Source organism: Tupaia chinensis, unplaced genomic scaffold (genome assembly GCF_000334495.1).
Source record: "Tupaia chinensis unplaced genomic scaffold, TupChi_1.0 Scaffold148108_1, whole genome shotgun sequence".
In the NCBI taxonomy this organism is placed as follows: Eukaryota; Metazoa; Chordata; class Mammalia; order Scandentia; family Tupaiidae; genus Tupaia; species Tupaia belangeri.
In genome coordinates this window covers 2,029,310-2,041,877 of record NW_006207959.1, presented here as the reverse complement: position 1 = coordinate 2,041,877, position 12,568 = coordinate 2,029,310, and the positions used below count along the sequence as shown (strand labels likewise).

General features: G+C 40.5%; 1 protein-coding gene across 4 annotated transcripts in view; it reads right to left on the bottom strand.

The window, feature by feature from the left end:
- Positions 1 to 12,568, bottom strand: part of MIA3 (MIA SH3 domain ER export factor 3) — a 55,799-nt gene that overhangs the window by 38,018 nt on the left and 5,213 nt on the right. For all 4 annotated transcript variants that reach the window (XM_014584892.2, XM_014584894.2, XM_027768966.1 and 1 more), the window contains exons 3-5: positions 11,699 to 11,785; positions 5,524 to 8,380; positions 2,348 to 2,509 (exon numbers count right to left, since the gene is read on the bottom strand). In XM_014584892.2, the coding sequence (XP_014440378.1) occupies positions 2,348 to 2,509; positions 5,524 to 8,380; positions 11,699 to 11,785 (3,106 nt within the window). The remainder of the gene's footprint in view (positions 1 to 2,347; positions 2,510 to 5,523; positions 8,381 to 11,698; positions 11,786 to 12,568) is intronic.

Genomic DNA, 12,568 nt, shown 5'->3' with positions numbered 1-12,568 from the left:
AAAAATAGGACCGCCAGGTAACTCAAATTGTTAAGGAAGAAAGACCCATACGGCTGACCACGGTTCAAGTTCTGGCCCTTGTGGTTTCAGAAGCCTGCCTGATGCAAGTCCACACGTGCCCAGAATCTTGACCAGGAAGGAGGTATAGTGAAGGGGGCTGAAGCATGACCATGCCCCATTAGGAGGGGACTTGTCTCTCTTTCTCTCCTCTCTCTCTTTCTCTTGTGAGCAGTGCATCCTCTGGCAAAGAATTAAATAAATTTAAAAAAATTAAAAACACAAAAAACAGTAGGGCTAGCAGGTGGCATGATGTTTAAGTTGCTGGATCCCACATGGCCGACTCTGTAGTTCGGCAGCTTGAGGGACACACTACGTGTGTGTGTGTGTGTGTGTGTGTGTGTGTGTACACCCAGGGTCCTGAGAGGAGATTGGAGAAGGGATGTGGCACAGTCACATCCTGTCTTTCTCTGGCAGGCATACATGCCCTATGGCAAAAATCTAAAACACACATACACACAAAATGATACCATCATGTCACCACATTAGATAGGCAAAATAATTCAATCAGCTATTCTTCTGAAGTGGTAAAATGAGAGTGAGCAACACAAAGATGAGAAAGCGGTTGATATCACCATTGCAGTTTGTTTGTTCTTCAAATTGTTCAACAATTTTCTCATCTCCCACCAGATCCTTGTTTACTATGCATTGTGATGAAGCACAAGTACCCTGGACTATTACACACCACAATCTTCTGTAGAGCTTCCTACTGCCTCCAAGTATGAAGATACCCAGAGGCCTTCATTGTATTTTTAAAAGTTTTCTTTGTGAGTTCAAGAAGCCAATAAATAAATAAATAAATAAAAATCTGTGTTACATTGTTTCATATTGAAGGGAAAAGGAAGAAATGGTGAAGATACTGCAGCAGTGGTGCCTCAAACTCTACCATGTACCACATTAGACACCCTGAAGGGCCTATTAAGCACAGACTACTGGTCCCCACCCCCAGAGTTCCTGAGGCTGTCAGTCTGGTTAAAAGCTACTGTTTTTGAGCATAAGGCTTTTTAAGAATAATATTTTAGATTAAAATTATTTACACGTGCTAGTGAGAGCTAGACACTTATTTGTAGGCTAGTTAACAGTTTCTGACTTCCTTTCTACCACTGAGCTCCATCTGTCTTAACTCCTACTTTTCTTTCTCGATCTTTTTTTTTAAGCTCATATGAGGAATCTTCAAAAAGTTCATGAAAAATGCATATTATAAAAATGTCAAGAGGAGAATAGAGAAGAGATTGTGGCATGGCCATCTGCCCGGGGTGAGATCTCACACTCTCTCTCTCTGTCTTTCTCTGGCAGGCATACATGCCCTATGGCAAAAATCTAAAACACACATACACACAAAATGATACCATCATGTCACCACATTAGATAGGCAAAATAATTCAATCAGCTATTCTTCTGAAGTGGTAAAATGAGAGTGAGCAACACAAAGATGAGAAAGCGGTTGATATCACCATTGCAGTTTGTTTGTTCTTCAAATTGTTCAACAATTTTCTCATCTCCCACCAGATCCTTGTTTACTATGCATTGTGATGAAGCACAAGTACCCTGGACTATTACACACCACAATCTTCTGTAGAGCTTCCTACTGCCTCCAAGTATGAAGATACCCAGAGGCCTTCATTGTATTTTTAAAAGTTTTCTTTGTGAGTTCAAGAAGCCAATAAATAAATAAATAAATAAAAATCTGTGTTACATTGTTTCATATTGAAGGGAAAAGGAAGAAATGGTGAAGATACTGCAGCAGTGGTGCCTCAAACTCTACCATGTACCACATTAGACACCCTGAAGGGCCTATTAAGCACAGACTACTGGTCCCCACCCCCAGAGTTCCTGAGGCTGTCAGTCTGGTTAAAAGCTACTGTTTTTGAGCATAAGGCTTTTTAAGAATAATATTTTAGATTAAAATTATTTACACGTGCTAGTGAGAGCTAGACACTTATTTGTAGGCTAGTTAACAGTTTCTGACTTCCTTTCTACCACTGAGCTCCATCTGTCTTAACTCCTACTTTTCTTTCTCGATCTTTTTTTTTAAGCTCATATGAGGAATCTTCAAAAAGTTCATGAAAAATGCATATTATAAAAAACCTATGCATGGATTTCCTTTTTTTTTTTCCCCCTGGCACCAAAACAAACTCATACTTCAATTCCATGTTCCAGGGAACTTTTTGAAGTCCCCTTGTACATATCTGTATTATACTCCCCATAGCCTACTTCTGATAACTACTCTCCTGGAAGGTCTTCTTTATGATACCCCTCTATTTTGTAGAGAAAAACTAGCAAGCTTTACCTGGGTCTAAGTCCTTCTCAGTATTCGGCTTCTGTGACACTTCCAAGGTGACCATGTCCCTAGTGATGGGCTGATCCAAGGGGCTGAAATTTTCAGGAACCTGAGGATCAGGATCTTCAGTACTCTCTGGTGGGAAATGATCTTCCTGTGGTGGCTGCACCTCTACAGGGGAGGAGAAATACATTGGGTGAGCTCAGCTTGATGGCACCACAAGCTGCTCTAATCCCACTGACCAACACTGTCCTCCATGTCCTGGCAGCCTGTGGGTACAGCTAGACAGGGAAATCAAAGTATTGGTTTCTTTCATCCCACTTAATAGAAGAGCAATAAATTCACAAAAAGCCTGTATTTCAAAAGTATTTCATAAATAAATATATAAGAGTATTTCAAAAGGTTTTTGGAAAAATGGAATTAAAGTAGGAATTTATTTTGGTACAAACATTTTTTTTCTTTTTTTGGAGGTTTTTGCTATAGGGTGCATGTGCTCGCCAGAAAGGCAGAGAGAGACAGAGAGACAGAAAGTGAGAAATCACCCCCCAGGGGGAATGGCCATGCCACAATCCCTTCTCCTCCATTCTCCTCTCAGGATCTTAGGCACGCACACACACGCACCCAGCATGAGTTTAAGCCGCCAGGTCCGGAACTGGAACTGTGTTGACTACATGGGAGTCCAGCAACATAGCCATTAAGCTAACTGCTGGTCTCCTTTTGGTGCAAACATTAAAAAAAAAAAAAAAAATATACGCATATTTTTCAAAATACACTTTTCCCATGAGTTAAAAAAAAAAAAAAATCTACGCATACTTTTCATAATACACGTTTTCCATGAGCTTTTTGAAGCCCTTTAATTTATGGTAAGGATTTCAATAACTTAAGTTCCCTTGGCAAACTCATATGCCCGAACAAATAAGTGTGCTAAAGAAGGATTCCAATCAAGAACAGAAACGTGGCACCTGCCCTGTGGCCTAGTGGTCAAGGGAGCTGAGTGTTATATAGTCAATTGCACAGTTTTAGTCCCAGCCCTGGCAGATAAAAAATAAGCCAGGAGAGGGGCTGGCAGGTGGCATGGTGGTTAAGGGCGCTGGACTCCCACATGGCTAACCACCATTCTGGTTCCAGACCTGGAGGGTTGCTTTCTTACTTTCTCTCATTCTGTCCCTCTTTGATCCAATTAACATAAATAAAAAATAAATAAAGTTACATAAAATAATTCTAAAAAATAAATAAGCCTGGAGAACAAATGTGCATGTGGGCGCCAAAGTCCTGATAAGGTGGACAGATGGAGAAGAAGGGATTATGGTATGACCAGACCCCATTGGAAGGTGCTTTCTCCCTCTCCCTTTCTCTCTCCCTTTCTCCGTCTCTCTCTGATGAGCGGATATGCTCTTAAACAGGAAAAAAAAAAAAAAAAAAAAAAAGAATAGAAATGTGAAATGCCTGTTCTTCACAGAAATAACATGAACTCTTTCATACACAAACACGCTTATCTCAAAGCCAGCACAAAGAAGGGCACTCCACGCAAAGGCAGTTTTGCTGAAGCGCCTTTCAAATACTTTCTTTTCTCCTTTAAAGATGTATTTGTTTTTTATTTTATTTATTATTATTCTTCCATTTTAACCAGAGAGTGACAGAGAGAAAGGGAGTGTGAGAAAGCAAGCCACCAAGTCCAGGACTTGAGCCATGGTTGACCATATTGGAGTCCAGCAGCTTTACCACACCACCTGCCGGCCCCTCAAATACTTGCAAAAAGAGTGAACCCAACTCATTCCCAAATATACTTAGGGAACATGGGACCAGCAATTGGCATAATGGCTATGTCGTTGGACTCCCATGTAGTCGACCACAACCTGGTGGTTTAAACTCACACTGGGCACATGTGTGTGCGTGCCCAAGATCCCGAGAGGAGAATGGAGGAGAAGGGATTGCAGCATGGCCATCCTCCAAGAGGGTGATTTCTTACTTTTTGTCTCTCTGTCTTTCTGGTGAGCGCATGTGCCCTATAGCAAAAACCTCTCAAAAAAAAAAAAAGAAAAAAAAGAAAGAAACTCCGGGAACAGTCCAATATAATTCACAGCAAAGATGAAGTTTTTTGCAGTCTCATATTTTAGCCTGAAAGTTCATTTGAATTTTGCATTCCTGTCCAAAATACATCTACTTTGATTAAATGCAAAATTGTTCTTCTTTCCCAGGCCCTAGGAAAAATTGGCACTCTGGGGAGATACATATTCCTGTGGCTTTATGTCCTCCAGTACTCTAGAATTTACCCACAGTTTGAATAGTTTTGTTAGAAAAGCAGGAGTATAGAGAATAGAACATAAAACTAGAAATCAGAACACTTAGGTCAGGAGTTAGGATCAGGGTCAATTCAATCAATCTTTACTGAACACATTTTATGTGTCAAGGGCTGTGTTAGAAGGCTTGTCATCCTGCATCCATCCTTGATCAATCCAAATGCAAGAACCCAAGGGCCCATGAGAGTTAGCTGGACTAAGTGACTGCTCCCAAAAGGCAGGAAAAAACATGCCATCCACAAAATTTTAAAGTTGGGGAAATGAAGAGACTCAGACAAGACATTAATTTGCAAGTCATGCCAGTCAATCTTCATTTAGGGAGTGGTTACCTTACAATTAGAAATTGTCAGTAAAACCCTTTCATAATTTTACATGAAATCTGTACTTGTTAATAGGCCTACTTTGCCCAACCTTTTCTTCTTCCTCATATTTTGCTTTAACTTTTTTTTTTTAAATCAAGTTTCTCCTTGAAAATGCCAACCAGTCTCAACTGTCCTAAGAGAAAATAGAGTAAGAAATCCTTCTCCATGTTGTAGCTTAAAAGAAAGTCAGGGGGCCAGCAGGTAGCATGGTGGTTAGGGAGCTGGACTCCTACATAGCAGAGCATGGTTCAAGTCCTGGACCTGGTGCCTTGTTTTCTCACTTTCTTTCTGGTCAAATTTTTAAAAATAGTAATGATAAATAAATAAATAATTCTTTAAAAGAAAGGAAGAAGGCAAGGAGAGAGGAACATGTGGGCCTCCTTCTATTATATTATCCCTCTCCTTTAAGCACACTAGAAACTGTAAACAGAGCTTTACAACTAAGAATGTGGCACTTCAGTGAGACCTCCCCACGGCCCCCCACCTAATCCCAGCTCTACGAGGCCACAGGCAGGTACTTTACCTTCGGCTGTTCCACCCCAGCTTTCCTCTAGAGGTGGTGCCATTACCAGCGGGGCAGTCTCCACTGTGGAGTGCTTGTACCTGACAAAATAGATCAGGTCTTGAATGTCATCTAGCACTGCGGCCTCTTCAAATATATTATCTTCCTTTATTCCCAGATCTCTATTTTTAGTCACACGCGTATCGAGCATTTTCTCGGCTACACTCAGAATGTGTGACTCAGAAGCACGGAAGACTTTATCTAGGACCTTTTCCACATTATAGGGCAGGCTCTCCTGCTGTGCTGACTTCAGCTTGAGTGACATTTCTTGTAGCATGGCTTCCAGCTCATGCACATCAAAGTACTTCTGGAACCGCTGCCAAGACTGCTCTTCTTTGAAGAAGCTGCTTATGATAGGCAAGTCCTCCCTGTGCTCTGGCTCTCCACTGGGATGTGGAGGCCAGTGGAACAGGTCATCCTCCAGTTCTTCAGAAGTGGATACCTGGCTCTCTGTGTCCAGGAATTTCTTTGTATTCTCATGGTTGTCTTTTGAGAGTTCTTCTCCCACAGGCTTCTCTGCAAGCCCTGAGGTCTTCACATGCTCCTCAAGACTGGCTTTTTTCAGATAATCAGAATCTTTGTTCTGAAACACTTCATCTAACTCTGGAGTCTGAGGATTTTTCTTGCCAGGAAATTCGCTATCAGCTGGTCTCTGGGCCATCTTATCTAGCAGAGGGCTCCGCTCTTTTTCCACTACCATACTGCCTGGTTCCCTGCCTTTTGTGTCTACCCCTTTGACAGCAGTTTCACTTTTTTTTTCTATCTCCGAAATCATACTAGTGTCTTGTTTGTTTTCTTCAGTGTCTTTATTAGGATTTAAGGCTCCTAAAATTGGTCTCTCAGGGACTTGTAGAGTAACATCTAACCACCTGTCCTGAATCCCAGGGATTTTTTCTTTTTGCTGTTTTGCACTTACAGCATTTTCATCCTCCAGTAGTTCTTCAGGAGGATAATCGTCCTCTTCCACATCTGGCTTTTCAGCATGGAAATCTGGTCCTTCAGAGCTATCAGTTTGATCTAGTTTTTCCATTTCCTGTGAGCTCTGCATTGCCTTGTGATGAACCAACTTTGTGTCTAAGGACTCCTCTTTGACCTCGTTCTCAGAAAGCCTGATCTTCTCATTCACTTGCTCATTAGCTGCAGGAGCCACATCTCTTTCTTGTTGCCAGGAGAGATTTCCTCCCAGGACGGGAACCTCTTCTTCCAGCTCTCTTGGCAGACCAATTCCATCTGGAGAGGAGAATCTAGATTGACCCTGGGTTTTAAGAACGTGTTTCCCCTTAAGTTCTTCATGTTGATGGTCCCCTGAAAGCATATGTGGTTTGGGCCCACCGACAGAAACATCTACCTCCTCCATGCTGTCTTCAGATGTATTATGCTGATTGTCTCCCAGGAGTGGGGCAGTTTCTAAGGACTCCTGTTTAATCTTTTCTTCATGTATTTGATTCTCCACAGCTTTACGAACTGATTCACTCCCTGAGTCACTATCCAAAATCTGCTCTCGAGGCTTTTCTTTGTGAAACATTTCTTTAGAAATAAGAACAGCTGCTCCTTCAACGTCATCTTTGTCATCCAAGGCTACAAGTAAGGTGTCTTTACCTTGCTCAGCAGCAAGCAAAGGGCTGAAGTCACTGCTGTAACTGTGCCTAGCAATCCCTTCTTGCTTCTCTGATTCCGCCTCCTCTGGCACCAGATCCCTCTTTGATTTCTGAACTTCCCTCCCTTTTCCTATAATGTGAACTTCCATGTCCATTTCTGGGTCATTATTTATTTTAGGGATGTCTACAACTGAAAGATCATCTTTTGCATTTTCTGGGTCAGCATAATCTGATTTTGGCCATGGTTTCCCCTGTTTGCTCTCTGGGATTAAGGTATCATCCTCTTCCTTCTCTTCTTCTGAATTAGAATTCTCAAAATCCATCATCCCTGTTTTATCTTCACCTCCTGTGACAATAGAAAAGATCGTATCCCCCCAGGTTGTTAATATATTTTTATCATCATTTTTGAGGCCAGGGGGCAGAGTTACTTCAACCTTACTCTCTTCATTTGGATTCTGCTCCTTCTCTGTTGAATATTTCTCAGCTCTAGCACTTGCTGGAGTTTCTGGTCCTTCTCCATCTATAAAGGTTAATAATGGTAGTTCATCCAAGTTTTCCTTATCCTCCTCTTCTTCCTTATCAATTGCATAATACTCAGTTTCTAAGTCCTCATCAAAATCATCTTCTAAAGAAGTAACAAGCCTGGTTGTTTCATCATCAGAGACAAGTGCATCGGCAGTTGAACCAAATTTGGTTTTTAAGTCCAGAGTCATTTCTTTTTTCAAAAGTGTGTAAGCGTTGATCTCCTGCTCACGTGAGACCAAAGAACTATTGCCAGTTTTATTGTTTTCACTTTCCGGCACTTTGAAATTATCCTGCAGCATTTCTTCAAAAGGTTCAAATGAAGACTGTTTGCCCTGAGTATTTTCTGTTTGACTGTTTGCATGGATTTGGTTCTTCTGAGCAGTCAATTGTTCCTCGTGATCCTTAGTGTTTTCTGAGAATGTACTTTCACTCTCCTCTGAGATGGCTTCTTCTGGTTCAGGCTCTGGCTCAGGTTCAGGCTCAGGCTCAGGCTCAGGCTCAGGCTCAGGTTCAGGCTCAGGCTCACTTTCCTTAGATTTTTCGGGAGGTTTTTCCACGTGCTGAGAAGTCTTTTCTAGAGATTTCTCCAAATCTCCAGTGGCAGAATTGTACAATTCCAAAAACCCTAAAAGTTCTTCTACATTATAGTTATCAAAATCATCTCTTCCCCCATCAAAACAAACAAAATCTGTCTCCTGTAAGGGAAAGAAAAACATTAGTGTGTCACCAACCAAATGTCAGAAGAGCAAATGCTTATCCATGCTAAAGACAGATACCTAATTCATGTTTGGGCTTTTGTGCCCATCTGGCACAGTGGGAAAAAGGAGACCAGAACCCAATTTTCCCACCCTGGCTTCCCTTCGTCTCACTTCCCCAGAGGAAGAAAGACTCACATCTTGTGAGTGAGTTTGCTCAGCAACATCCCTTTTCTGTTGGGACAAGAAAACACATTGCGGAGACTAGCAGATGGCGTAATGGCTACGTCACTGGACTCCCATGTAGTCAACTGTGGTTCAAGTCCCAGACTCAGAGGTTTAAAACACATGCCAGGTGTGTGTGTGCATACGTGCCCAAAATCTCAAGCAGAGAACAGAGGAGAAGGGATTACAGCATGGCCATCCCCTGTGGGGAGGTGATTTCTCATTTTCTGTGTCTGTATTTCTCTCTGTCTCTCCAGCGAGCAGATACACCCTATAGCAAAAAAACCTTTCTCTAAAAAAAGAAAGCAAGCACATTCTGCTCCTCCATGCTATCAGTTATACAGGGATAGTATCCCCTGGGGAGGTCCCTAGGGGCTAGCTCTGTCTATGACTGACTAAGTCTGTCTTGCTCTAGACTGTAAAGTCAGAAGGCGCTTCATTTCTGCACACTTTGGTCATATTCTTAAAAAAAAAAAAAAACTTAATCAGTAAATAATGGTGACATTTTGGTCTCCATCTGCTTGACTCCCAGGTTTCTCAATTCGTTTTGAGCGCAGGTAGAAAAAAGTAGCATGGAATTCATTGGATCCTATACTTTCCAATGTCTATAAAGAAAGAAAGAAAGGAAGGAAGGAAGGAAGGAAGGAAAACTAGTAGAACAAAAATTAGCAATACACATCATAATGTGGTATTCTTGGATGAAAAACAATGAATATAGTTATTATTCTTGATTTGATCATCACACATTGCATGTATACCTTGAAAGTCCATATTATACCCTACAATAATGGACAAGAATTTAAAGTAAATAAGAAATTATAAAATAAAATAGAAAAAAAAAATCCATGTCTGATGTTCTGGGAATTCACGTTCTAATCCTCTGTCCAGGAGAAGCTAGAAGCCCATCCAGCTTCTCTGTACTCTCTCCACTATACTTCTCTGTTCTACCAGTTAGAAACAGGCAGACTGTCAAGCTCTAAGTCAACATGGGATGTTGGCTCACATTTTCTTTGGATTAGGAAAGATAAATCAGTTTAAGACGGGTCTTACTGAGACACAAGTTCATGGAAGTAAAAATGTAAAGGGAGAAAGAACGATGTCAAGGAGACCTCTCCACTTTACTATTATTACAAGAAAACTTGAAAACCAGACTCAGTAAAGTTTGTACCTTACTCTAAATCAGAGCTCTCAGCAGTCCCTAAGACCTGCATTCAGGGCTACCTGTAAACCTTTAGTCTTTCTTTCCTTCACTTATTAAGTGAATTGACATACAAGGAGCCATCAGCTAAGGGAGAAGTTCAAAAACTCACAAGGATAATCTTTTTCTCCAACTACACTTGCACACTATTTCAGGGAGACCTGTCTAGTGCAATAAGGCTGAATGTTTTCCTCCTTCCACCACAGGCAATTCTGAATCATTTTCTTAATAACACGGGTAGCATGCAGTGGGAGGTACAATAAGAAAGGCAGAATCCCAACAGGTGAGGTCTCTGTGACCAATGAACTGCTGTCTCACACTTAGATCACAGGCTTTCTGGTCATCAGCAGTGATGCAAACAGGCAACAGGGCTGATTTTATGGCCCCCAAGATTACCAACAAATTTTAAGCTTAGCAATAGCTCTGTGACTTCATCCAATCTGCCTGTCTCATCTAGAAATTGCCCTGGCTCTGCAGTTTGCACATGCTGCAGGAGCTTCAAAGACTTTTGAATGAAGGTGGGCAGCAATTACTGCAAAACGTAAAAATCCATAAATAACCAGCTGGAATAAGGAATCCAGAATGCAAAATCCTTTAGTCACAAAACCATCTGAAGTCTGTGCACCACAGATGAGTGCTTTATAGAATGTGCAGTCAGGGCCTTCCAGATTGAGGTGGAGCCATGCCCCAAACTCTCAAGTTCCCTTTTCCAAACTTGTAACATAACTATAATCCCTTTAATCACTAAAGAATCAATATAAGAGAATCCTTATAAGTTTGTCTTTCTGGCCCACTAAATATTTTGAGGGGTTTTTGTTTTTTAAGAGAGAGATTTTTGCCACAGGGCACAAGCACTTGCCAGAGAGACAGAGAGAGAGAAAGTGAGAAATCACACCCCCACCCCCACCCCCAGGGGGATGGCCATGCCACAATCCCTTCTCCTCCATTCTCCTCTTGGGATTTTGGAATACACACACACTGGCCTGGAGTGAGCTTTAAGCTACCAGGTCTGGGACTCGAACTGCAGCCAATTACATGGGAGTCTAGTGATGTAACCATTATGCCATCTGCTGGTTCCAATAATTTGAGTTTTGATTAATTTAATCTGATATCTACATACTTAACATACCTAATAGCTACTCAATGAGTAGTTCTCAAATTGGGACACCTTCTCCTTTGGCTTGTAAAATGAAATTATTTACCTCTTACATAGTTAATAATTAAACATAATGATATTGAATTCCCTATTGTAACTAACTATAATGCTATTGAATAATGAAATATGATGATACTGAATATGATTTACATAAGAATATCTGCTTCAATACACTTAGATAATTTTGATAATCTAATCAGATTATGGCATATAGTTCCCTTTCATTTTTTCTTTCTTTTTTTTTTTTTTTTGGAGAGGTTTTTTGCTATAGGGTCTTTTTTTTCTTTTGAGAGGTTTTTACTACAGGGTGAATGTGCTCGCCAGAAAGACAGAGAGAAACAGAGAGATAGAAAGCGAGAAATCATCCCCCAGGGGGGATGACCACGCCACAATCCCTTCTCCTCCATTCTCCTCTTGGGATCTTGAGCACAGACGCACACGCGCCCGGCGTGAGTTTAAGCCACCAGGTCTGGGACTCAAACCGTAGTCAGCCACGTGGGAGTTCAGCGACATAGCCATTACGTTAACTGCTGGTCCCAATTTTTTCTTTTTTTTTTTTTTTAACTAAAGGTACTCTGATCCCAAATTAAAATCTGATAAACAATGCTAACTTTTTCTTTCCTTCAACCTAAAGATATTGAAAAGCTTACAGAAATAGTTAACTCAATATGGCTGATATAGTTATATGTCAATTTATAACTGAGAACAACAAAGAACAACAAAGAAATCCACAACTTACATCTGCCGGAACTTGTAGCTCTTCTTTAGTATATTCATGGACTACCTTAACTAAATCCTTTGGAAAATATCCAAAAATACGTCCAACCTATATAAAGTATGAGCAAAAGAAACAAATATCAAACACATTCTCTATGAGGAAAGTAAATGAGAGACTTCCTAGTAATAACAGGAAATACATATCTAGGTTGGTAGGTAGATATAACCAACACAGACAGACAGTTGCTATTACAATTACAATGAGAGTTACTAGTTCAATAAAAATTAAGTACAGAATTCAATTTGTTATATCTTAGAATGTTGTAAAGCCAATGTTTCTAAAACCATTGAACTCTTCTTTTATATATTCAGCTTAATTCTAAACATAGGGTATAAAAAGTTAATTTCAGAAGTAGGTAAAAGATCTCCTTATAAGAACAATATTGTATATTCATATGGGGCTGGCAGGTGGCGTGGTGGTGAAGGGCACTGGACTCCCCACATGGCTGACCGTGATTCAAGACCTGGCGGCTTGCTTTCTCACTTTTTCTCTCTCACTCTGTCCTTCTCTGGTCATATTAAACATAAATAAATAAAGTTAGATAAAATAATTCTTTTTTTAAAAAAGAATAATATTTTATATTATATAATTAACACTATGCAGACCAAAGCAATTCCAGATAACCTCAGCAAGATTTACCTTAAACTAGTAAACAGCTATGAACATTAGTAAGTAAAAAAATACAGAATTTCTGAAATTACAATAATTTGTTTTGTAAATGTTTATTGGTATTATGTGCTACACTAGCTTTCTCAAAAACTATGCTACAATGAGGGAACCAGCAGTTAGCGTAATGGCTATGTCGCTGGACTCCCACGTAGTCGACCGCAG